The following is a 27,456-nucleotide window of genomic DNA, read 5'->3' on the forward strand; positions in this document are numbered from 1 at the left end:
ATTAATCTTGCAAGAACATAGAGACATGTTAAATGCCATTTTGTTAGCTTATAAGGGAATATTAAGCCCAACATTAATCACTCCTAAAGAATTAGAAAATATAATTAATGATTTTTTGATAGAGGGGCATTGTACCACTATGGTAAAGGATGTTACGGTGTACTATAGTTTAATAACCACCAAGGTGGTTAAGAGTAAAATTATTTTAGTGTTACCATTTAATCAGAAAGGTGCAGATGTACTGATGTCCATACATCCTTTCTCCATGTTGATAAAGGAAAATGTAATCATTTCAAATGTCAACAACATCCATTTTGCATTAGAAGAACATGGGTTAATGATGTCATTTTTTACTGTTCAATTAAAAGATTACATAATTTTAAAGGAAAGGGAATACATCTGCAACCTTGATAACCTTTTACGACTACTAATGCTATCTTTGAATAATTGAAAATGAAAATCAAGTTACCAATTATCCAAACACAGATTTGTTTCCATCTTAGTTTTTCTATTAACAAATAATCAACTGATAATCTAAGTACTGAAATTTTTCAGTAATTTTATTTGCTCTGAACCTTCAGTTTGAAGATCCCATAATGTTTTCACTTGTCTCAATTGTGAATTGTTAGTAGATGAGTTTTTCAATTTTAGTCAAATGTGTTCAGTTTGAATAATTTGCTTGTGATTGTGGTGTTTGAAAGAAATTATAATTTCAAAATAAAGATTATAACAGAAATAAAAGGGCCAAGGAAGAAGAATAATTTTCTTATAGACATGATTTATTGCTAATTACTCTATGTTGTTGATTTCATTGTGTATTCACTGTTGCGATTAACCATTTTTAAAATGTGATAATTCATTGTATATATATATTTCTTTTAACTGATAACTCATTGCATAATGTATGAATTTTCTACAATATATTATTGATCTGATTTTTGACATTGGTCATTGACACAATTTGTGCAATATTATGTGTAAATTTACAGTTATCCATTTGAACTATAGTTTTGTTGTCACACTGAGGGCAGTGTGAGATAGCGTGACCGAGTGGTGTTAGATAAATTAGATAGGGAGAATAGAAAGAAAAAGAGAGAGAAAAAAAAACATAGAGACAAAGAAGGAGAAGAGAGAGAGAGAACAATAATTAAGCCTGGGTTGTTTTCGCATTGAGAGACTAAGAAGTGCTGATTGATATAAACCACCTTCCACAAACTCAAAACAGTGAGCGAGTATATCACGCCCAGGGCCATAAAACCGATCGTAAAATCTGTAAACTCTGCCCTCATGATTTAGCTTTCTCAGGGATTACTTAGCACCTCGTCAGAAGCTGACGCCAGCCATCTCTATAACCCTGCCTTCAATAGGAGGCGTTTTCATGGAAATTCCATGAAATTGGGGGCTGGACAAAATGATGTACTTCAACACCCTCCAATCAAACATTCTAGGGAGGGGTCCTTTACACCCCCTCTCTAAGATCATTTCCAATCAAATCCTCTAAGGAGAGATTTGAACAACACCCACCAACGTCCTTCCCAATCAACTGTTTGAGGGGAGGCCTTGCAGATAAATTCTTCCAATAGAACACTGGAAGGAGGTGGAGCTGCAGATAACAAGTAAACCCAGGGGTTCCAGAGAAACAAGAGTAGGAGCGGAGACCAGATTCGAGTTAACATCTACCAGGGAGAGTTATATCTTCCCTTGCTTTCGTGCTCCCCAAACAGACTGAATTGAACTGTCTAATAAGAGTGATTTCGTTTTCATAGCTGTAACTATAAATTGTAGTTAACTTTCATCATTAAATCAAGAAACTAAATTCTCGTCTCTATTATGCCTTTCTGAGAGATACCAGTACTTTAAGATAAATTCCCTTCAACAATAGCAGGTTGTAGAACAACAGACAACAGGAGATGCAGTGACGGTGGAATCGACACTTCGAAGAACCTTGCAGATGAGAGGGAATAAAAATTTTTAGTCAGGCATGACAGACTGTACAAACTCTCAGGAAAGGATACGTCCTCCCCTTCAGACAAAAACCCACTCTTAACATCAATTCCACTCAAGTTCCCATGCTACAGAAAAGACAGCCAAGCAGAGAGCCCTTCAGCAAGAAGTTTGGGACATGCTAGACAAGGGGGCTGTGGAAATTGTGAAAGACAACATACCCAGGTTTCTACCACCGTCTCTTCCTAGTAGAGAAAGCATTGGGGGCTGGAGACCCATCATTGATCTGTCAATTTTGAACAGCTACCTGGACCTAACTCCATTCAAGATGGAAACACCCCAATCAATCCTGGCAGCAATCAGGGTGGGATACATGGTCTCTTTAGATCTTCAAGACGCTTATCTCCAAATCCCACTACATCCTTCCTTCAGGAAATTCTTAAGATTTGTCTCAGGAAAGATCACCTACCAGTTCAGGACTCTCTGCTTAGGCCCAGCAACAGCTCCCCAAGTTTTTACCAGAGTCTTTCAACTAGTCTCAGAATGGGCCCACGGGAGAGGAATTCGTCTATAAAGATACTTTGATGATTGGTTCATTCTAGCACAGACAGCAGAACAAGCCCAGAGGGACCAAGACTGGGAATTCTGGTCAACCTGGGAATGATAATCAACACAGAGAAGGCAAAGGCCTACCTGTCACAGGAGAGTATATCCAAGTTCCTGGAAATAACCAACCTGTTCCTGTCCAAACCTCAACAACCAAAGAAAAAATGGCAAAATTCTGATAGGTCAATTGGTATCCTTGGAAAAACTGGTGCCAAGGGGCAGGACCCGCATTCGTTCCTTGCAGTGGAAAATGAAAGAAACGAGCAAGATCAAGCATAGAGTAGAGAAAGACCTGATAGCAGTAACAGAAAGAACAAACAGGACCTACAGTGGTGGAGAGAAAACAGAATCATCTGCAGGGACTACAAATAAGCCTGCCAGCTTCAGAGATGTTAGTTTACTTAGAGGAATCCTGAAGGTGTGGTAGAGTAGTTTTGCGAGCGCTGGTGGGTACCCGTTACAGAGGAAATGTGGTATATAAGGAAGCATATAAGAGAGTGAAGGAGGGTTTGGTAAGAAAAGAAGACTGTAGTGGTTGTGTCAAGGGTATTGGAGGATCGGAAATGAAGGTAGGTGTTAAGTTTAGGGAGTCAGTTAGAATTGCTGGCATACAGATGATAGGATGAGGATTTGTCCAGATAAGGAGATGATTGAAATACGAGTGGTTGGTAGAAACCAGTGTGAAACTGTATGTAAAGAAAGATGATAAAGTAGATGGAAAAGTAGTTTTCGGGAGTAGTTGTATGCTATGTGAAGCAGCCAAGAGAAGTAGACAGTGTAGTGAGTGTAAAAGTAAGTAGGATGGGCGGAAGATGTGGGCGTCAAGACATGATATAAGGGAAATGCTTATGGTGGACAGAGGAGATTCCTGCTACAAGGTGAAGAGGGTAGCCCACGTATTCGCTGGGATACTTGATGTCAGAGATCCAAAGGTTTGTGTGCAAGTGTGTGGAAATGTCGGTAAGAAAACATGGAGAGGAATATGTTGTGGAGATAGATTGGGAACTTGAGCAGTGTAGTTGACTTGAATGATAGTAGGTATGTGATTGGATATGACGTGATTGTTGATTGTGAGAAATTGGAAGGATTGATAAGGGAAAAGTTAAGGGAGAGTGTAAGACTGAGTGAAGTTGAATGAGGAAGAGAAGCAAGAGGTGTACAAGATGTTGTGGGAAAGGAGAGGTGTGTTAAATCAGGTTGATGAAGACTTTTGGACAGCCAGACTACTAGAGTTTTAAGATACAACTGACTGACGAAACACCAATCAACCAAAGACCCAGACATTTCCCAGCCCCAGTAACGAAAGAGATTGAGCAGCAGTGTGAGGAACTAGAGAGAGCAGGAGTGACTGAGCTGAGTGAGAGTGCATGGAATAGCCCTATAGTACCCGTAAGACAACCAGATGGAAAGTTGCCCTATAGTACCCGTAAGACAACCAGATGGAAAGTTAAGGATGTGCATAGACTACAGGAAAGTGAATAAGGTGACAGCAAAATATTGATTCACCATGTGTTTAGTTTCAGTGTGTGTTTAGCGTGCATGGGATGAAAGTACAGTGGTACCTCATTTGTCAAATGTTTCTTTTGTCAAGCATTCTGTTTTTCGACCAAAATTTTCAAAGAAATTTTGTCGTTTGTCGAACAAATACTCCTACTTTGACCCGACCGATTGTCTTTTTTATACCTGTACTCGACGTCCTACTGCACAGTACAAGAACCCACTTGTTTTTTCCTTTACAGATATGTACATGCAGCACAAGCACAATATATAGTTTAATGATAACCATATTCAGCAAAATAAATAAAAGAACAAAGCATTTCACAATAAAATTTAACATGAAAGTTGAACAACATCATATGTCACTGTAGTGATGCACAGCTGACTTGAGATACAGGGAAGGAACGATTATACTGTTGAGGAGAGAAGAAGAGACAGTAAAAGCAGTAAGTTAGCATAAAAAATAATAAAAGAAGAGAATTTCACAATAAATTTAACATAATCATATAATATAAAAACAAAAATGCAATACAGTAACAATAAAAAGTCGAAAGCAAGTCTTACTTGAGCCAGTGTTCAGGGCTGCGCTGAGTGAGACAGTAGGGAGGAGAGGGAGGGGATGGTGGTGGGTTATTGGGATTGGATTCGGATGAATTTTCTCTTTCACTACGTTTTGCCCTTTTGCTTTCACTTACACTTGATTTGCTCGAATCACTTCTTTTTGTTACGGTAAAATACTTATCGAATGACACTGTCTTTGTACGATTTTTTAATACTGTAAAAGTAACTCATCACCACATCATGAAGCACACTGGCTCCTTGTTCAGTTTCTGTGTGCCTTGGATTGTTTGTTTAAATGACTTCCTTGTGAAAAGTTAATTGATCTCTCTTTCCTTTTCTTACCTGCATTCTTTACTTATTTGTCTGCAAAATCCTCATGTTTATTGGGTTAAAATTCTGCAATTTGCCAACAGTAGGTTAATGTGTTGTGGCATAATTAATCTCTTTCTTGCACTCAAGGGGTTGTTTTCACATCTGCGTGATGCTGATTTCTCTCTCTCTATCTCTCTCTCTCTCTCTCTCTCTCTGACATACACATACACAAACACACAATTAAAATTTATTTCGTTATCAATCTTTGCCTACTGCAACCATTTCAGTTTTCTCGAGGGGATCCAGTTTCTCCTCCCTCAGTTCTGGCTGTTCCGTGCACCATTTTGACCCAGCAGTTCGTAAATCAAATTTTTAGCTCATACACGGAAACAAAATTTTTGGCAAATTTTACTTTGTTTAACGTGCTGTTTTATATAAGTAACTTACCCAGTACAGTGAATACTTACCTAAGAGTTTCTAACTCGATGGCAGCTTCAGTTTTGAAAATTGCTATAGCAAAAGTCTTTTGTCCATGTAGGTGATTAACCCCCTACTTTCAGGGTAAGAGAGAGTAACAACTCAGCCAAGAGCTTCACTTTTGTTTCTGCTGGCTTATCAGCAACACGGTGTTAAGAAAGCAGCTTGATTTTGGTTTCCGGCTTGAGATTCTTACCTTTTGGTGATGTATTTTCAGCTGCGGTAGCCTTTGGGTTTTGTATTTGAATTAGTTGACAGTGTTTTTCCTGATTTTTTTACTATTGTTCTCCTAGGGGATTTACTTATTTTGACTTGAAAAGACTCTCGGGGACCAGTTCCCTCCGTCATATGGCAAGAGGTTCAGGGAACAGCTTGGTAGTCCACAACCATCATGCAGCATTTGGGACAGTCCTGAACGTCTTTTGCAGTCCGTAGCTCCTAAGTCATCAGTGTCCCACAAGCGCCATAGTTCTTCATCCAAGCGAGGCTCTTCTTGCAATCATTCATGTTCTTCATCCGGGCACCCAGCTGGGAATGAGGAGTGCCCATTGGCAGCCGAGCACCCATTGACAGCCGAGCGCCCATTAACGGCTGAGCGCCCGCTGGCAGCTGAGCACCTGCTAGTAGCCAGGCGCCCAGTAGAGAAGAAGCACCTGGTGGTGCCCACTCATTGCTTGGCTCCCGAGAGCCCTTCAGCGCCAATACAGTCTTCCATGGTCGAGCGCCCAGATTGTTCAGCGCCCACTCCTGTTTTGTTGTCGTCTTCGCTGAAGTGCCCAGTGTCTTCGCTGTCTCACTTAACTTCTACAGTTCAATCAGGGAAAATGGATTTGACAATTCTCGGTTTGGACCCTTCCTTGGTACCATTTCAGAAGCAGTTGGATAGTATTTTGGGTATTCTTAAGAGGTCTACCTCTTCGTCTACAGTAGCGCCCGAAGATCCTTCACTGTCCCCAATCCCATCAGGAGAGGAGAATATAGAACAGGACTCTACCCTGTCTTTTTATGCTGCTTTGCTGAATTATTTGTTTGACAGTTTTCCAGATTTCTTTGCACCAGTAGCTCCCTCTTCTCCAGCTTCCTCTTTGATAATGAGTGATCTGCCTGGTGATTCGTCTAGACTTCTGAAAGTGGTTTTATTATCCTCATCTAAGAAGGCTATGGGGGGAAGTGGATAACTGGCTTTCAGAAAAAAGGCGTCAAGGCAAAGCGTGTTTTAGTATTCCACTGTCTCGTCTTTCGGCTAGAAGATATCGGTCATATGCTACTGGAGAAGCTCCCTCCTTGTGAGTGGCTGCCTCCTCCCAGGGGGACTTCTCCGGGCTCATCAATTCAACCCGTAGGTCAGCCTTTGCTTCAGCAAAGACTGTTCTCTGCATTGGAGATGGACCATTTACTGAAAAACCTGTTCAAAGTATTTGAGGTCTTTAGTTTTTTGGATTGGTCCATAGGGGCCTTAACAAAAAAGATAAGAGATTTGGATCTTCCTCAAGATATTGTGGCTGATTGGATGGTAGTGTTCTCTCCTGAGCGGATAAGGCGGTCAAAGACGGTTCAATGGAGATATCTCCCCTTTATGCCATGGGGATCCTGAAAAAGAGAGAGCTCTGGGTCTCCTTTGTATCTATGGGCGTGACTTCTTCACATAAGTCAGCACTTCTCTTCTCGCCCTTGGATAATACGCATCTTTTCCCGAAAGCAGCAGTGGAGGAAGTGGCTTCTCACCTTCACAAGAAATCGACTCAGGACCTGCTTACTCAATCTACGAGGAGCCCAAGAGAGTGGACCACCCCCCGCACCAAGTCATCATCTCTTCGCCTCAGCCCTTTCAAGGTGGCAGGCAGAGATTGCAGCAAAGACAGCGAGCAACCATACATACAGTATGTACAGAATATTAGTGTTGTTATGCCCAATACCTTGTATATACATATTTATGTACACACTACTGATACAGGCAAATGACCCAACATCTCTACCCAGGTGTGTATCTTGCTTGTGCGTGTTTTGTGTATAGTACTGTGGACTAAGCATATTTTTTGGAATCATGCCCTAAGATGCTTCCTAAACACCCTGCTTCTTCTACTGCAACTTCTGGCAAAGAGCCTAAGTGCCAGATGAAGATCATGACACTTGAGGAGAAGGCAGACATTATTGTAATGTTAAGAGAGGGCAGTAGTCATGGAGAAGTAGCAACCCGTTATGGTGTGACATTAAGTGCCGTTGCCTTCATTGAGAAGGAATATGAAGAGGGTAGAATGCTTGGGAAGGCCTTTGTCAGAGAACTTGTCACCCTCTCTGTCCCACTGACAAACCAGGATTTTGAAGAATTCCATGGTCTGTACAAAATTCTTAAGAAAGTCAAGCAGCTGCAGACAATGATAGAGGCATGGGATAAGACAATAATTTCTGGCTAGATAAGCAAGTAGTGATGGTTGCAAAGAGAAAAATCGTAAGAAAAAGGAAAAATCTCTAAAGGAATCAGAAAATGGAGTTGGGGAGAATACTTTTACTAGATTGTTTGGAGAAAGTACTGAAAACGGTGGATATGATTTTGAAGGATTTGTTTGGGATCCCGAAGGAGTCAGTCTAATAGCTACTAGGAGTATAATTGAAAAAAGGGAAAATTTGAAAGGGGTTGGATTTAATGGGTACTGAGGGTACCTACAGTATTTGTGGTTTTCAGTTGAATTAAGAGGTGGAGAAGGTGAGTGTGGGTGTGAGTGTGAATGAGGAAGAGTTAGGAGTGAATGGATGTGCGGTTGGGAAGAATCCCAATGATCTAGATCAGAGGATGAGAGAGTGATGGAAAAAAGTGTGGAAGAGATGTTGCATGTGTTGTCGGGTGTTGAGGAGATAGAATTGACCCCAAGTATGGAAAGTCTAATTGGTCCGAGACAAGAAGTGCGAGAGAGAGAGAATGAAAGGGTTTGTAGTATGAGAAGGTTATAGAAGTTGACCTTCTCTGGTAAGGGGGAATGTGGTATGTTTCTGAAAAGGCAGTGGTTTGTATGGAGGAATGTAATGATTTTTTTTTGTTTAGTTGTGTTTTTGTATGTTTGAATTGTTTTTTGTTTTTGTGCTTTTGTGTGGTTGGTTGTTGTAAAAGTTTTTTCTTTTTCTGTTTTAGGTGTGATTGAATGAAGTACAACTAACCTCTCCCCCTCTTTGGGTGTTTGATAATCCTGTTTAGAGGAAAAGGCTAACCAAAAAGCAGTACCACCCTTGATTTATTTAGGAATCCAACCTATCAAGTGTCACAGATGAAGAGTTGGCCAGGTTATAGGAACACAAACTGCCAGTGGTTAGGAGAGGAAAGTTGATATCTTTTTCAAGTACTTTACTGTAAACATATGAGGAAAACAAAAAGAGAAGATAAGACATTTTAGCCTTGAAATGAAGGAAAACCCTAATTAGTGGATTTAGTTTATGGTGGTTGTTTGTAATTTAAGTGGAGTGAAGTTAACCCCTAAACACCAAGCCTCTATTTACAAAAGTGTCTGTCGTATGTCGTCGGCGTTCAGGAGTGAGTGCCTAAGCGGAAAAAAAGTTTTTTCAAAATATCACAGCACGCTTAGTTTTTAAGATTAAGAGTTCATTTTTGGCTCCTTTTTTTGTCATTGCCTGAAGTTTAGTATGCAACTATCAGAAATTAAAAAAATATCATTATCATATATAAATATTGAAATATATGACAGCGCGAAAAAAAAATTTCATATATAATTGTATACAAATCGAGCTGTGAGCAAAACGGTTAAAGCTAATGAGTTATTTTTTTTGTTGTATTGTACACTAAATTGTGATGATTTTGGTATATAACAAATTGTAAAACGATCAAAGCAACACAGAGAAAATATTATCACAAATGATGCCTGAATTCGTAACTCTTGGGCGTAAAAAAAAAAATTCACCATAAATCGAAATATTGTGCTAAAGGCTTCCCGTTTGTTGCAAAATGAAGGTAATTGATTGGATATTACTAGACTGTAAGAGTTTTAGCTTACAATTGCATTTTTCGACCATTTCAGTCGAGTTAAAGTTGACCGGAGGTCGAATTTTTTCTATTTATCGTGATTTATATGAAAATATTTCAAAACTGATAAAAGCTACAAACATGAGTTATTTTTTGTTGCATTCTACATGATATTGCGCACAATTTCATGTATAACACTTTATGTAAGGCCTAATATAAAATGGTGCGAAAATTACGACAAGGTGACTAAAGAAATTCAGAGATATTCAGCAGTTACCGCGCGCATAGGTAAGGAAAAAGTTTTTTTTCAAAAATTCACCATAAATCGAAATATTGTGCTAGAGACTTCCTGTTTGTTGCAAAATGAAGGTAAATGATTGACTGTTACTAGAATGTAAGAGTTTTGGCTTACAATTGCATTTTTCGACCATTCGGTTGAGTCAAAGTTGACCGTAGGTTTAAATTTTGGCACTTATCGTGATTTATGTGAAAACATTTCAAAACTGATAAAAGCTACAACCATGAGTTATTTTTTGTTGTATTCGACATGAAATTGCGTACATTTTCATGTATAACACTTTATGTAACGCCTAATATAAAATGGCGCGAAAATTACGACAAGGTGACTAAAGGAAAACTTTTTCAAAAATTCACCATAAATCGAATATTGTACTAGGATTTTTGTTGCAAAATGCAGAGTTAATATCACTAGAATGTGGAGGGAAGGAAAAACTTTTTCAAAAATTCACCATAAATCGATATATTGTACTAGAGACTTCCCATTTGTTGCAAAATGAAGGTAAATACTTGAATATCACTAGAATATTAGATTTTTATATATATATATATATATATATATATATAAAAAATATATATATATATATATATATATATATATATATATATATATATATATATATATATATATATATATATATATATATATATATATATATATATATATATATATATATATATATATATATATATATATATATATATATATATATATATATATATATATATATATATATATATATATATATATATATATATATATATATATATATATATATATATATATATATATATATAGATATATATATATATATATATATATATATATATATATATATATATATATATATATATATATATATATATATATATATATATATATATATATATATATATATATATATATATATATATATATATATATATATATATATATATATATATATACATATATATATATATATACATACACATACACACACACATATAAACATATAATATATATTTTATTAAATTTGGTACAAATACATAACTAAAAGGAATGCAGGTGAAAAACTTTTTTTGCATAAAACGAAATAATATACAAAACACCAATAAATACAAATATATAAAAACTTGTAATAAATATAAAACAAAATATAAAATCAATGCAGAATACTCACTCGTAATCCTGACTCTTTGTTCTGTTCTTGTTTTCTCCCTCCTCCATTGAAGAGTCTTGCATTTTTTTCCTCTCAACATGACGAGGTACTGGTGGAGGAGGGAGACGTGCGTCCTTAATACAGATGGGCCGCCCTTCGGCGGTCCGCTGCGCCCTCCTGTGTCCCTCGGGTAGGCGCACTCCCATATATGACCGCAGTGTGGTATTTGCAGTCACACTCCCTGAACCTGCAAAGTGCAACCTTGCAGGTGTGACAGACGTACCGGGTGTCTCTTCTTCTGCCATTCATATGGCACACCCGGCACTGTTTCTGCTTATGCCCTTCTGGGAGCTCCAGTGTGTGATCCCCTGCCTGCAGCCAACACACAGGGTCCACTACCCAATGGGACATTGGAATGTGAGGGAGGGCGGCAGCAGGGACAGGGACAGCAGGGGCGGCGGCAGCAGGGATGGCGTCAGCAGGAGCAGGACAACTGAGGTTGGCCCTCCTAGCGACATCTGCCCTATCCTCTTGGGGCAGATCTGGAGCTCGGAGCAGGGGGTTGGTGTTGGAAGGCCACTCCTCAGGATTAAAGTTTATGAGGGCATACCCAACCACCTCGAGAAACTGGATGTGGGACAACCTCCGGGTGTCTGAATTGTACCCACAGTAGAGGATGTAGGCATTCTGGAGGGCCAACTGAAAGAGGTATTTGAGGAGCTTCTGTGTCCACCTCCTAGTTCTCTTGGCGAAGGGATAATAATGGATGAGTTGATCAAAGAGATCAACTCCTCCCATGTGCCTATTGTAGTGCCCAATGACAGTAGGCTGCTGGACACGAAACTCCTCATATGTAACTCGGCCCTGCCGACGTGTCTTCTTCCGCTGAACGACCTCTTCTTGGATGGGCTCATGACTCCTTGTAAACATGGGCACGAGTTGGACCTCCTTCCAACAGATGACGAAGACATCTCCCTTCCGCCACCACTCTGTCTCTCCTCTTGCCAGATGTTGCAGCTGGCTAGCGAACCTCTTGAGGACATTCGGGGCCCCACGCACCAACCGAAGGGTACCACTGACGTGCACACCAGCTTCATACAGTTCCTGGGCCAGGGATACCGAGTTATAATAATTATCCATAAACAGGTGGTATCCCTGGTTACAGAAACAATCCACAAGACCGAAGACAGTGTCACGCAGCTTGGAGAAGACCCCAGAATACACCGAGAAGTCCACGATGTATCCAGTGTTGGATTCCGTAATAAAAAATAACTTCACACCATATTTCTTTGGCTTCTTGGGGTTGTACACTTTTATACTTAGACGTCCTTTGTATGGCATCATCCCCTCATCCAAAGAAAGGTTCTTGGAAGGAACCACGAGAAACTGGCACCGTTCACGAATGTAGTCCAACACTGGGCAGACTAAGATGAGGCGGTCGGGGTTATTTTGGGATATGGCCCTTCGGTTGAAGGCGTTGAAATACCTGTCCAACGCCAGGATACTATCACGGGGCATAATGCCGGGCACATTACGCATACTTAAAAAAAAATTCCGCCTCCAATATTGCCTGACGTTGGCAGCAGGCATCATTCTAAAGAAAATGTGGAGCCCCAAAAAATGCGCCATGTCCATGAGGTTGCAGCCCCGCCAGCGATACAACAAAGTCGTCTGCAGTTCCTCACGGCAGTACCGAGCGTAATCCACCGTCTCTGCAACGAGGTATTCCAGCAATTCCCGCGTCAGGAAGAGCTGAATGAACCCCAGTGCAGTGAGAGGCACAGGGACAGTCAGTCCAGGTGCTGCCGTGAATGGGTGCAGGTTAGGTGGGATGGGGTCCTCCAATCACCCCTCATCACTTTCGGACGAACGGCCTTCACCCAAGCTGCCGCGACGTTGACCTTCTACGGGCCCGTGCGCGGGCACGACTTCGCACTCCCACCCTCCCCACTCGCCCATCTCCCTCACTTTCACCATCACTTTCTGTCTCATCCCCACCAACCACAATCGATGCTTCCTCCTCCTCCTCAGACTCTCCCTCATATGCCCTTAAACCACTGAACTCCAGTTCACTTTCCTGCTGTGGCTCCCGTACAGACATTGGGGGCAAATACTCGTCATCACTGACATCGGCCGTGATGTCCTCGTCACTAGATGACCAACTGCCATCAAAATGAGGACTTTCCACCTGCTCTCGATCGAGCTCCAACAAGTGCTCATCAATGTCCTTTTGTTGGAGGCCTCCCAAATGCTTATGAATGCCCCTCAGGACACCCCGATGCTTCCTAGGGGTCGTAAAAGGCACAGGATGTGGTCCTTGGTCCCCTTCGGCCACACGTGGCCGCACAACACGGCGTGGTAAAACTGGGTCACCTTGGGTGTTGGTCCCTCTCCAGCATCCCAGTCTAAAACTCGCCTCACACGTGCACTACCGATAGGCAATACACGCCTTTCACGGTCCTGACGACGTTGGGACTTCTCTGCAAACGTCCTGTTGCGTCACAAATACGCTAACACTCGCAAAAGTTCTGCAAAAGACAAGTGCATCAAGAAATCGCTCTCCGACAGTGCGCCGCTGATGCTTTGTAGTGCGAGAAGAAAGAAATTTGCGCATGCGCGGCTGGGTAACACTTGTAAAAAAAAAAAACAGCGTGATCCGTGAACTCCCAGCATCCCTCAAGGCGCGTGATTTAAAATCTCGCAAACTAGGCCTATAATTATTTTTCCGTGAATATTTAAAAAAACTTTTTGTAGTCGACATACCGTACGTCCACTTGGCACCCAACAGACAATTTTAGTCGACGTACGATACGTCCAGTCGGCGTTTAAGGGTTAAATTAATAAAGCTTCGTCATCCTTTTGTTTACATGCTACAGGTAATATTTAGGTAAGGAATATGCTACAGAAAATCGATAATTGATATTTGGTATTCAGAACTACTTAAAGGTTTTACTCTTTGAGAACAAAAGTAACAGAATAGTAAGTTAGTCTAGTGTTAGTTGCATTGGTGCTGAAATGGCAGGGGATGTTCTGTACATAAGCAGTTTTGTAGATTAAGTCTAGAATATGGTTGTGATCGTGCGTGTGTAAGTGGATTTAATAGGAATTTATTTTGTTTTTGTTTACATATACTGTAAATTTTCATGTATAAATATATAGATTGTAGGGTAATTAAGGAACAAATTAGTTTTAAGAGATTGAGTTTTTGTGTAAACTTTTTGTATTTTTGGCTTGAGTCATAAACCACAGTTTCTCTCTCGTGAAGCCCCAACAAAGGGGCTGGTGCCCATCTAAATGGAAGGTGTGTGTCAGGCCAGTGGTTTGGAAAGAAATGTCAGGAGCACATCAATGTCTGGGAGATGAAAGCAGCCTGGTTAGCTCTGCAATTGTTCCAGGAGTGTTTACAAGGCTGGACCACAGTAGTCATGAGTGACAACACCTCAGTTGTCACATACTTAAACAGACAAGGAGGGACGGTCTCTTTTGTTCTGAATCAGTTACCAGTAAAGATACACGAATGGTTGGAACTCAAGGGGCTGACACTGATGGCCAGATACCTCCCAGGAAAGCACAGCATTTTGGTGGATACTCTAAACAGACCGGACCAGATAGTAGGGACAGAATGGTCTTTGGATCAGATAGTGGCGAAAAGACTCTTAGATTGTTGGAGGGTCCCACATTAGATCTATTTGCGACATCAAAGAATCACAAACTGCCCATGTACTGCTCTCCAGTCCCAGACGAAAGCGCAGTCATACAAGACGCCTTCCAACATCAGTGGGACAACATGGATGTGTACGTATTTCCTGCTGTTCAGCCAGATTGGGTAATAAACAGGTGGTTCATCTCTGAGGACCTAAGGATGACATTGGTAGCCCTAAAATCGCCACAAGCAGAGTGGTAGGCAGTTCTTCTCCACCTGCTAGGGGACATTCCAAGACAACTGCCACTAACTCCAAATCTGTTGAGATGAGCACAGTGGCCACGTACAACGAGCAGTAGCCTCCCTACAACCTCACAGATGAAGGCTATCCAGCAACTGCTTAAAAAGAAAGGTTTTTCAAGAAAAGTTGCAACAGCCATTGTCAGCTCCGTTAGACAGTCCTCTCTCAACTTTTATAAGAGGAAGTGGAAAGTCTTCATGGGTTGGTGTAGTGAGAGGAATATACATCCTCTCAAAACTGTAAAGGATGTAGCAGATTTCCTTCTTTTTCTAAGACATAAGCCGAACTTTTCTGTCTCAGCAATTAAAGACTACAGGGCTGCCCTCTCTAAAAGTGTTTAAAGCAAGGGGCATAGAATTGTCAACGTCTTAGGAACTATCAGACTTGGTGAAACATATTGAAATAAGTTGTTCACCATGAGTTTAAAACCGCCTGAGTGGCGTTTCCATTCCCTCTCAAGGACTTCATGGGGGACAATCAAGAGGAAATGCTACTGTGTGAGGTGAGAGCTGTGAAAGTCTACCTGAAATGGACAGCCTCCCACAGACCAGTGAAGTGTAGGTTGTTCATTAGTACAGGCTGAATGGAGAAGGAGATATCTAAGAACACGGTCTCCACCTGGCTGAGAGAAGTGATAAAAAGAGCGTACATTTCAGGAGGTATTGCAAGTCCTGTTCCTACCAGAGTCAAGCACACGATGTTGGAGGTATAGGTTCTTCAGTAGCCTTCAAGAAGAACTACGCAGTTGGACAAATCCTGCGGGCAAGCGTTTGGAAGAAACAAACGACTTTTACTTCTTTCTACCTCAAGGACTTAGCTCATATCCTCGGACACCTTCACCTTGGGTCCAGTTGTGGCAGCACAACAGGTGGTTTAAGGCGTAGAGCTACTCCACAGCTCTGTCAGTAGATGTAGAGCAGGATACTAGCTCCGTCACTCTGAGGAGTGGCTCCATGGAGTTCTGGAAAATGTAGAGTGAGTACTATTCACAGGATGATATTTTTCAGGTTTAATTTTTTTATGGTTCAACCTCACTACTTTTTTGAGAGAGAGATCTGCCTCCTGCCTAGAGGTGAGTCTCCTATATATGAGGGTGTAGGGAATATTCATATTGGAACAAATAACAAATTAAAAATAACAATTTGTATTTTTCCTAACATACAAACCTACACCTTTATATAGTGTAAGTTACCCTCCTCTTTCCTCCCCTCTTAGCCTGATCTCTCCCTTCTCATGCAAAGATCTTAGTCTTATACCTGGGCTGGTTCAACAAGTGACCAAGTGTGGGTAGGCTCAGACCTGGACAGATGAGGGCAAACTTCTAGTGGATTTCAGTAGAATGAGTCACATTCAACTGAGTCATGCGAAGCCCACAGGAATTTCCTGTATATGAAGATGTAGGTTCATATGTTAGGAAAAATACAAATTGTTATTTTTAATTTACTTTTTTGTAGATATGAACCACTTAATAATGCCATTAAATTTCTCCCTTCTTTCAATCATTGTGCACTCTTCACATTCCAATACTATTTTAATTTTATGACCTGAACATAGTATTTACATAGTTTTTTCAGAGTACAGCCACAGGATAGTTGACTGTCTAATGGTTGGCAGTAAAAGTCACCACAGTGTGATGTGCTAGGGCTTCCTTGGTGCATGCTGCTAGCATTGCTTTGATGCTGATTTCTTGGATTGGTGGTTCCTTCTCTGATCAGTATAGTTGATTTAGGATTATATTAATGGTCTTGTCCATGAGTACATTCATGGAAAGACTTTTCATGTTAAGATGCAACATCTTCATTTGGGGGTGGTGTTTTGGAGAATGTCAGTAAAGTCAGTTGCTGATTTTACAATACCTGTATATCCTTTGGGTATATTTGGTGTGATGATGTCATTTATGGTTTGGCCAGGATGATAGGTTGGTGACATTATTTATTTATTTATTTATTTTTTGTTTTTTTTTTAATCTGATCATTTTTGTTTTCTGCTCATTTGTTGGATCTTTGGTCAATTTCTGGAAATTCATTTCATCATCAAGGATCCTGTCAGATTTTTCCCATTACATTTTTAACATTTCATTATTACGTTTATGTCAGCCTTTATTAAAAGAAAAACTGTGATATGGGCATAATGTGATTGACAGATTTGTTATGAATAATTTCAGATCTTAAACATCATATTTTATTTAGCAACTGGAGTTATTGAGTGTAAATTATTTGATTAACAAATTACAATATGATCAGCTTTTGATTTTTATTTTTGTGAATGCAGGGGAGGTTATTAAGGCATGGGACCTTGGTGTGGCATCTATGAAAAAAGGTGAATTAGCAAGGTTGACTTGTGCAAGTGCTTATGCTTATGGTGAAAATGGAAGTCCTCCAAAGATACCTCCAAATTCTACACTAATTTTTGAGGTATGTAAATGAGGCAGAAGGTATTGCATCTTCAGATCTTTTTGCTCATAATATATGAGTACATTAGTGTTGAAGTGTTTTTCTTATTTCATTTTGCTCTTTGCCATTTTATGTTGTCTTTATTTTTATCTTTTTTTTCTGTATGTCTTTCCAGTACAATGCACTTTATCCCTGTAAGGGGGTAGTTCCCTCGGTGCACCTCATGCAGTGCACTGTAGGCATTACTTCAGGTTCTTTGCAGCATGCCTTCAGCCCCTAGCTGCAACCCCTTTTGTTCCTTTTACTGTACCTCCTTTCCTATTCTCTTTCTTCCATCTTACTTTCCACCCTCTCCTAACATTTGATTCATAGTGCAACTGCGAGGTTTTCCTTCTGTTACACCTTTTAAACCTTTTACTGTCAATTTCTGTTTCAGCGCTGAAAGACCTCATAGGTCCCAGTGCTTGGCCTTTGGCCTAAATTCTATATTCAGTTTATTCAGTACACTTTACTTTTATCTAAATAAGATGTGTTATATGCTATCATTTTGTAACAAGTAACATAATTTCTTCAGGTCTTCAAGTTTCCATTAATATATTATTCACAAACTGCCTTTTTGGCACTTTTTTTGTGCTGTTTTTTATGAAAAATTATTTATTACCCACGAAGGTTGTCATTTTATTCATTCCTTTTAAATTTTTGTAAAATATAAATACAAATGTTTATTCCTTACATTACATAGGATTATACTGTAAGCATGAGCTGGAAACACCCATTCAGACTTAATGACAAGGTAGTTAATTACCAAGAGCTGGGGAAAGCCCACCCACCTGTTGGTCTGCATTCCACTTTGCTTCCAGCTGCTGTTGAGTACAGTTGTCTCTCCTCTCTCTCTGCCAGACTTTGTTGTTCAGACAATATTGAATAAAATTGATTATTGATTTTTTCTTTTCAATTTGGTATTTGATTATGTGGTATTATGAATAACCCATCAGTCAGATATGCCTGCTTTTAGTGAAGGAGAAAGCCAGAAATTTTACTAAGACATTGTTTAGGAGAAAAACCGTTTGATCACTCCTGTCATGGGGGGATGATTGACCCTCATAATTTGTGTGTTTTCCCACAAGATCTCTCTCAAAATTTTCTGTTGTTTGGAGGTTGAGGTTTCCTCTGGTGAGTTGTCTCTATATGGAGGGTAGTGCCTCCTATTAAGCTGACTTCCCTTTCATGTGTGATGGAGACAGAGAAACTCAGGAAGTTTTTGCCTTCCTGGGTCCCTTTGGGGAGCCTAACATAAGTCTTTCTAGACCACCTTTTCAATTTTGGGAGGATGGTGCCCATAACCACATCTACTGTGAAGAATTGGATGGTTATGGTGGCTTCTGGCTCTTTAGCTGCCTCTATGTATGCAGTAACTGAGAACACATCATCAGTGATGTGTCTTGGGGTGTTGCAGAAGGAAGTTGTCGTTTTCTTTGTCTCTGACTTCATTGTCTAGTTCCTTCACCTCCTTACCTTATTCCTCCAAGCTGTTAAGTGGAGGAGGAAGGAGGCTGCCTTGCCTGCTAGACCCTGCATGAAGTCTTGTAAGGCTTTGAAAAGTCTGATGGGGCTCACACCTGGCAGTGCTTCGTGCACCCCTTCGCATGGTGCTACCATTGCAGTGCACGCAACTAGCAAGACCAGCATAAGCAAGGGAGGATACAGCATCAAGGTGCTTACCTTCCTCTATCCCAGGATAGTTACACAACTAGTGAAGTATAATCACCCAAATCTTGCAAGAGGAGGCCCCCTTGTCTCCTCCTTTTTAGCAAGGTTTCAGCAGTCAGTCTTCCTTTGCAGAGGACACCAATAGGGCTCATGCTAGCAGCACTTTGTCCACAGCGGCACGTCACTTTGCACACTGGTGCAACAGGTATATCTTTCCCATGGAACATGCTAGCTGTATTGGGTCTACCAGTGGATCTGCCAGTGGGATGCATATCACTAGCAAGGTCCAGCTTTAGTGAGGGTGAATAGACATGCAGGGCATGCACAAAAGACAGCTCTAGCCCATGTGAGAGTGAAATCACTCTCTTCAACCCATGAGGACATTGTTTCCATAGAGTTGACGGTCACCCAGAGCCTTGCTCCTTGGGTAGGGACTCTGTCTTTACCTGACTGGATGGGTGGAGGGGAGCCAGGGCTTGTTCATCTGTTGGCACTGCTTCTTTGGTGGCTATCAAGATGTGGGTATTTAATAGGGGTAAGAACAAAAATCAGGGGAGTGTGTGCTTTTTTATGCCCTTTCACAGGAGAGTATGTGCTGGTTTGGTCTCAGAGCCTGACCAGTCATACAAGTGATTAAACACTCCCCTGGGGACTCTGGCAGGCCTCCCTCCCCTGCAGGGGCTACGCTTTAAGATGACTGAGTACTGGAGGGACCTGAGTGTCTTTTGCCCCAGGATGTTTATGTACATGAGGTGCAGAGGCATTTTCTGGAGATCATTAGTCTCATTTGTGAACAGAATGGCCTCGAGGAAGAGAGCTTGGCTGCTTGTGCAGATACTTTGTTCCAGATTGAAAGGCAGATAAGTTCTCAATGGGAACCCAGACCTTCAATTGGATTGCCTTGGTCATGGGTTGCTAGCAGAGTCTTGGACCAAGTGAATTCTCTGGGGCCTGGGCAGGAGAGATGGCTAGGGTTGAGCCAGCTTTGCAAGTTACTTCCTCCACCCCTACAATTATGCAGATGTTCTCTAGTCTCTTATTGGATTTCCTTCACTCAAAGGAGTTTCTCCCTCACCATTGGAGGTAGTTCTTATGGAGCACCACCATTGCAGCTTTCCAGGTGGTTTCCTAGCTTGACCTTAGATCATTTGTCATGGCAAACTTGGCACCTACTTCAAGGTTTAATACCCAGAAAGTGGATGCCACATACAGGAGGCTATTTCTGTCTGGAGATAGGACAATTACCTACCTAGCCTACCAGACTGCTAACTTATGGGCCGACATGGTCATGAAGAGATGGCATGCTGTGTTTTCCCATCTCTTGGGAAGTTTAGGCACTAAGGAATGAACCAGTTCAAGGTTCTACCCCATTCTGCTCACAGATCGAGATAAAGGGTGAGGCGGAGCGTGCCAAATGGAGAGTAATTATGTCCTGCTCCACCAGGTGGTGTCCCTCAAGGGCTTCGGGTCTTTGAAAGGCTCTGCAGCCAAACCTGTGGGTTCCTTCCTCTTTGGGGCAGTAGAAGTCCCAGCCTCCTCCTGCTCCCCAATGAGAAACCCAGACTTCTGTCTCGGCTAGAAAGGGGGTTCACCCCATTATCTTTCTTCTGCTCCTCACTTCAGGAAAGGCAGTGAGGAAGAGGAGAAGAGAGGATGCTAAGGACAGCATTCACACTCATCAGCTGCTAATAGATAAGGATGCCTGCTGTGCCATTGGCCAATATGGCAGTGACACGGAGCAGAGTCCTGGGTTGTAGGTGTTCTTCAGGAAAGTTGTCTACTCCCGTTTGAGTCTTCACCACCCCTTGCTCTTGCTCATGCTCTGGTTCTGGCTCAGTTCCAGATGAATGTTCCCAGCTTGCAAGGACCTTGCTCTCAGAGAGGAGGTAAATGCAATTCTGAGGAAAGTTTCAGTGAAATTCATAGAAGAATACCAAAAAATATAAATAAAGAAAATCATAAGAATGACAACACAGGCCAAAACAAGCTGTAGCAAGTTCTCTGATGCCAGCAAATGAATTTGTTTGCACATACCCTGCACTCATGATTGTGTTTATCGTTTGTGTTGTAAAAATAAAAAATACAGTAAATATAGAAATGAGATAGTGTAAAATATATAAAAGAATTCCAGGATGAAGACGGTGGGAATCCTGACAGTTCTTCACCTCAAGACATGTAAATGTGCTTATTTGCAAATTCCAACTCTTCACTTTGGAAGCAGCAGTGATGAACTTTCTTGTGAAGTCAACAGAATTACCTGTACCTTTTATTTTACTTTTGCTTCATTAAAATTTCACTTGATTTTAAATCTCATTTAATGTTTCTTTTTTCCTTATCAACTAACTTTTACTGATTTAGTGTATTTTCAAAGTAGGAGAGATGGTTAACTGTTTGGTTATATGTATTCTAACCTAAGCACTCAGTAATGCAGTACCCTGCAGGTTCCAATGATGCCAGATTAGTGATTGTTGACCTGTAGTTAAATAAACTTGTCAGTGACAGATCTGGGTGGGTGAGATCCAGTGTCGTAGACCTGATAGCAGTCATAAGATTAAGTTTTCATAGGTTTCAACTCCCTACCTATAACTCACACCATGCACTTCAAGAGAATATATAGATTATTTTCTGGCTTTGGCATTGAGAGTGGGACATTTTTATGGTTTCAGAAATAAATTTTTCTCTCATTTAAGGTGTTGATAATAATTTACAGCCAATTGTACAAGAAATAAAAAGATATAAATATGTAGAATAATTGGTGGCTTTTCACCGTGGATGGACTGTTGTAGAAGTTAGCTGTTGTTGACATTATTATGAAAATCTGAAAAAATTGTCCTTCCGTATTGTACAGTAAGTAATTTTATGAATGAATATCTTTCAAGTAAAGTAATTAGAGAATTATTTTTTTACAACTGGGTAAAATGAGTGACCTGGTCACTCATCTTATCCAGTTACAATAGCCTATTTTTGTATTGTGTGCCCTTCTTTCAAAAGCTTTTATCAGCAGAAAATGTCACAAAGTGGATTACCACTGAGAAGTAGTTAAGCATCACCTTGTTATTGAAAGAGCATAAATCCTGGCTAGAAATAATTAAAATCCAGTATCTGCTTGGAGAACAGTAACATGACATTTCCACTGTTTGCTTCAGCAGGTGACTTACTCTTCTTTCTTGATGATAACAAGAATGTGGGCTGGGAATGCTTAGAAATATAAGGATTTTAGGAGGCGGGAATAATCAAAACAGCACATGTCAAATGTTTCTTGGTCCTCTTAAATTTTTAAATTTCAGATCGAGTTATTTGAATGGCGAGGGGAAGATCTTAGTCCCAAAGAAGATGGAGGGATCATTCGGAGAAACATTAAACAAGGTGAAGGATACCAAACACCTAATGATGGTGCCATAGTTGATGGTATGTCAGTGATTATGTTTATTTTACTTTGAATCTCTAATAAAATCCATGTCCTGAAAAACACCTTGAACTTTTGAATGCTGAAGTTCAATAATGTCAGCTTAAAGGTAGTAAATTTATAATATGAATCAATTGTGTATTCATGTTACTTGCATATTAATTTATGTACTACACAGCTGCAAATAATAGTTGTTTCATTGCTGTAATTAGTCATTTTTAAACATCTAACTTACCTGGGAGTTATATATATAGCTTAAGTCCCTGACGTCACGGCAGAATTTCAAAACTCGCGGCAATCGCCGATCGGTAGTCAGGTGAACCACCTGTGCGCCCTCTACCCAGGTACCTGGAACCATTCCAACTATTCCTCAGATCTTCCCTGCCGCTGTGTCGGTAACATCGATGGAATTTCGCTCAGAGTCTGCCTGTGTTTTTTCACAACTTATTTTGGTGAAGTACACTTTGACTTGGCTTTTGCTCGTTTGCTTTTAGAATTTCTTACAACATACCTGACTCTTCATCGAGTGTGAGAATGTGTGTGTGGGGGTGCAAGCGGCTTGCTAAAGTCTCCTTGGGTCCCCACTCAGTATATGTGAAGAACGGGAATGGTTTGCTTATAGTCGGTGTATATGTGAGAAAGCTTGAAAGACCGGCTCAGAAGAACTAAGAGTACTGTGTCTCACTCTTCTTGATATAACCAGGGAATAGTTAATTCTTTTCCCCTTGCTAACTATCCTATTGATCCTTCTCCCGTAGTGGTAGTCTCTGAACCCCCTACTGAAACAGGTAAGGACCCAACACTTAAAGATATGTTGGCTGCCATTCAGGCCCTGGCCCAACAGGTAAAATCCCTCTCAGAAGACAGGGATAATATGTGATTGACAATAAGAGATCTAAAAAATACAAGTGTTAATATGTTGTTAGTGCAAGTGCAGTGGAGGGTGCGACCGCTCGGTCCTGTCGTGCTCCTAGTCCTAGACCTCTTCCAAGCTCACCAACCCCTGTGAGAAGGAAAAAGTCGACAGACGAAGGGAGGCGAGAGGCTTTAGCTACCGAACAGTCGTCCCCTCGAGCGCGTACCTGTTGACGTTTCCCAGGACGCTCACCCTCGCCATAGGAAAGGCGAGGTATTGTTGTTCTCTTCGTCGTTGGACGACGCAGTCCCCATCGCAGAGGTAACTCTGGGCACAGGATGCACTGGCGTCAAGCGTCCAAAAACGGAATACAACAAAAAGCTCTCACAGCTCAGATGCAGCAACAACGTCAACCTGAGGAAGCTTTTGACCGATGTCGCACAGGCGGCCAGTTCTCAAGTAACCTCTAGGTTTGGTGGATCAGCGAACATTACAAGTCTGGACGCCAGGAGGTAGCCAGGCGTCGAGAAGCTGGACGCCAGGGCGTCGAGCGTTGAAAAGCTGGACGCCAGGACGTCAGGCGTTGAGAAACTGGACGCCAGGACGTCAGGCGTTGAGAAACTGGACACCAGGCCATCAAGCGTCGAGAGGCTGGACGCCAGGACGTCGGACGTTGAGAAGCTGGACGCCAGGACGTCAAGTGTCGAGAAGCTGGACTCCAGGACGTCATGCGTCATGAGGCTGGCCGCCAAGATGTTAAGCTTTAAGAAAATGGACGCCAAGCGTCAAGAGACTGGACTCCTGGACGCCGAAAGTTATGATAATATTTTGAAAGGCATCGCTATTTCGGTCTTCGGACAATCGGAAAAGGAGAATGATATATCCCGCATTCTCCTGTGAATCCTATTGTAGAGTTTTCCGACGAAGACGATATAAAAGGCCATCAGCTTTCATCAGACTTTAAAAGACTTATGAAGCTATTTTCGGAAGTTTTTTCCAGAGAATCCCCGCCTTCAGAATTTACTTTTGGGAAGGCCTCTAAGAGGGCAGTATTTACGAAGGTTTTTTCCCGCTTGTCCAAGAGAGCGCTTAAAGTTTTGAATGAGTGGATACTTTTGAAGAAGGAACAATAAAAGACAGCGTTTGCTTTTTCTCCAGCCAAACTGGCTTCAAGATTTAGCGTTTGGTATCAAACTGGAGAATCGCTTGGCCTCGGAATACCTGCCTCTTCCTAGGGAGACTTCTCGAATCTTGTTGACTCTTCTAGTCGAGTGGCCATGGGAAAACGAAGTTTTGTTGGTCTACATCAGAGTTAGACCTCCCCATCAAAGGAATTCTTAGGACCTTTGAGGTCTGTAATTTTCTGGACTGGACCCCGGGAGCTTGAGGAAGAAAGATGGAATTATTCAACATGACTGACACCGAAGAACTCATATATCTGATGTCGTGTATGGATAAAGGACTCAGAGATGGTGCCAACGAATCAGCTACGCTTTCTCAGCGGGAATCCTGAAGAAAATGCCCATCTTTGATCTTTCCTGGCTAATGGGGTCACGTCCAGTCAAAATCAGAACTGATTTATGCCCCTTTTTTCCTCTCACCTCTTCTCTCAAGATTTGGTAAAGAGGTCTTTTCATCCTTGGCCCTGAAAACCACGTAAGATCTAATATCTAAAACAGCTAGAAAAGTCCTACCAACGACTTTCATCGCTAAAAGAGTAAGGCTGAGGCTCCTGTGTTTCAGGTGTCTGAGCTCTTTCGTGGTCGGCCCTCCGATAGAGGTTCCTCTAGGACGGGTAGATGAACGACAACGAGAAGAGCCTCTACACAGGGAAAAAGGAGGACATGACTTTCTTCTCTTGCAGACAGCGGTAGGAGCCAGGCTGTCCAGCTTCTAGCAAGTGTGGGAGAGAAGGAGAGTGGACCTATTGTCCATTCAGTTACTCTAAGAGGGGTAATGATATAAATACCTTAGTTTTAACTAGAAATAAATCCCTCTAACTCTTCATCAGCCGACCACGGGAATTGAACTCCGGCCCAACGAATGACAGTCTGAAGCTCATCCGGTTCGGCCAACAAAGGTCTTCTAAGAGGGGTACAAGATCGTTTTCCTGAGGAGGCCCCCTCTAGTAACAAGACCAATAGTCCTTTCTGTCAAAATGCAACGACAGAACCAAGGCAAAGGCTCTACAGCAACAAGTGTCTATGATGTTGCAAAAGGAGACCAGACAGAGAGTTCAAGATCCGAATTCCCCAGGATTCTACATTCGGTTATTCCTGATCCCCAAATGCTTGGGGGGTTAGAGACCGGTGCTAGACGTGATTGCAACCAAAGGTCACTATGGAAACGACAAAATCGGTTCTAGCTGCAGTCAGACAGCATGACTGGATGGCCTCACTGGACCTCCAGGATGCGTATTTTCACATTCCCATGCACCCGAACTCCAAGAATTTTCTGAAGTTCGTCCATGGGAAAAGTTTTTTCCAGTTTCGGTCTCTCTGTTTCGGTCTAAGCAGACGTGGCTGACGTCTGGCTCGGGAGTTGAGACCTCTCAAGAGCAAGTTACCCAGTATTGAGGGATGTCATGATAAGACTTCATAGACTCCAGGTTGTAGCCACGGGAGCAACCCAGAGCTCTTCCCTTCCAGCCCCAAGGGTAGCTCTCCTATTAAGAGCAAACGTAGACAGTTCTGTTCAGTCAGGATTCCAGGCTGCAAGAGCGTGGTGGACGCTGTGCTGCCTTCCGTACATTCTCCTTTTCCTCCTTCGGATTGGTACTCGTCTGCTGAACCCTCTCCACGATCCATTATTGACGTTGAGGAGGAAATAATTCCCGTAGTTGATGCTTCCCCAGCCTGTCCCCAACAGCAGGAAGCCCCGCATATAGCTTTACTACAAAATATGCAGCAGACTTTGTCTTCTCTGGTGCAAGCATGACAACCAGGCAAAGAGAAGAAGGATAATAGACGCCCAACTAAAGCTTCTAGACGTCCAGAAGTTTAAGACGCTGAACGTAGTAAATGAAACTCTAGACGCTGGATGCTCTGGTGTCAAGCATCTAGGAATGAAACACCATGATGGCAAGCGTCAATGAACTCAAGACGTCAATCGTCAAGGCATTGGACGTCAGGACGTCAGGCTTCAAGATATGGGAAGCCAAGACATGGAGGTAGCTCAGGACGCAAGATGCACTGGCAACAAGCGTCTAGCACAGATTTTCACAAGGATGATTACCGATGTAGCAGATTTTTTCTTCACACGACAGACATCGGAATCTCCTTGTACTTGGCGACTGGCTCCTCAGAGCTCCTTCCCGCACACGCTGCCCAGAGGATCTTCACACCACGATTGATGTATACGAAGAATTAGGTCTTCTGATAAACAGAGAGAAATCTCAACTGATCTCATCCCAAGAGGTTCTGTACCTTAGGATAAAGATTCAGAGTCAGGATTTTCGGGCTTTTCCTTCTGTTGCAAGAACAGGACAAGCCTTAAGAAAGTTTTAGGACTTTCTAAAGAGACAGACATGCTCGGCGAGGGAATGGATGAGTCTGCTGAGGACCCTTTCCTCGCTAGAACAGTTTGTTTTCCTCTGGAAGATTGATTCTATGCCCGTTACAGTTTTCTTCTAAATCAGAACTGGGACAAGGAAATTGAACTGGAGACCAAGTGCTTCCCCATTTCGGAACCAATAAGGCCGTGTTTAGAGTGGTGGAATGACCCCGTCAAGCTCCAGGAGGACTTTTTCTCTACATCAGAGGAACCCAGACCTGGAGTTGTTCTCCGACGCGCTCAGGATGGGGAGCAACACTAGGAAAGGAAGAACTAACTGCAATCCTTCTAGCTCTCAGGGAGTTCGAACACAGTGGAGAACAGAGAGGTGCAGGTCAACGCCGACAACACGACAGCATTGCCCTACATCAGCAAACAAGGGGGCACTCACTCCAGGTCTCTATACGAGACAGCAAGAGAACATCTTCTCTGGGCAAAGGAGAAGAATGTCAAACTAGTAACCCGCTTTATCCAAGGGGAGAAAAAATATGAGGGCGGACATTCTGAGCAGAAAAAATCAAGTCCTCTCAACAGAATGGACGCTACTTCAGACATCTTCAGAAGCATGTGGCGACTTTGGGGACGTCAGTGCATGGATCTCTTCGCCACAGCGCGAACGAAGAGACTGGAAACTTACTGCTCTCCCTTATCAGATTCCGAGACGACATACATAGACGCGTTCCTGATGGACTGGTCCAATTTGGACGTGTATGTTTTTTCCCCTTTCAAGATAATACACAGGGTACTCAAAAAATTTGTGTCACACGAGAGGACCGGAATGACCCTTGT

At 41.8% G+C, this 27,456-nt stretch overlaps 1 protein-coding gene across 1 annotated transcript in view; it reads left to right on the forward strand.

Annotated features, from left to right (window-relative positions):
• The window catches only part of LOC136836331 (peptidyl-prolyl cis-trans isomerase FKBP4-like), a 374,461-nt gene that overhangs the window by 164,078 nt on the left and 182,927 nt on the right, over positions 1–27,456 (forward strand). The window contains 2 exon segments of the mRNA XM_067100503.1: positions 17,022–17,164; positions 22,141–22,261. Coding sequence (XP_066956604.1) covers positions 17,022–17,164; positions 22,141–22,261 — 264 coding nt within the window.

The sequence above is a fragment of the Macrobrachium rosenbergii genome, chromosome 4, assembly GCF_040412425.1.
Source record: "Macrobrachium rosenbergii isolate ZJJX-2024 chromosome 4, ASM4041242v1, whole genome shotgun sequence".
In the NCBI taxonomy this organism is placed as follows: Eukaryota; Metazoa; Arthropoda; class Malacostraca; order Decapoda; family Palaemonidae; genus Macrobrachium; species Macrobrachium rosenbergii.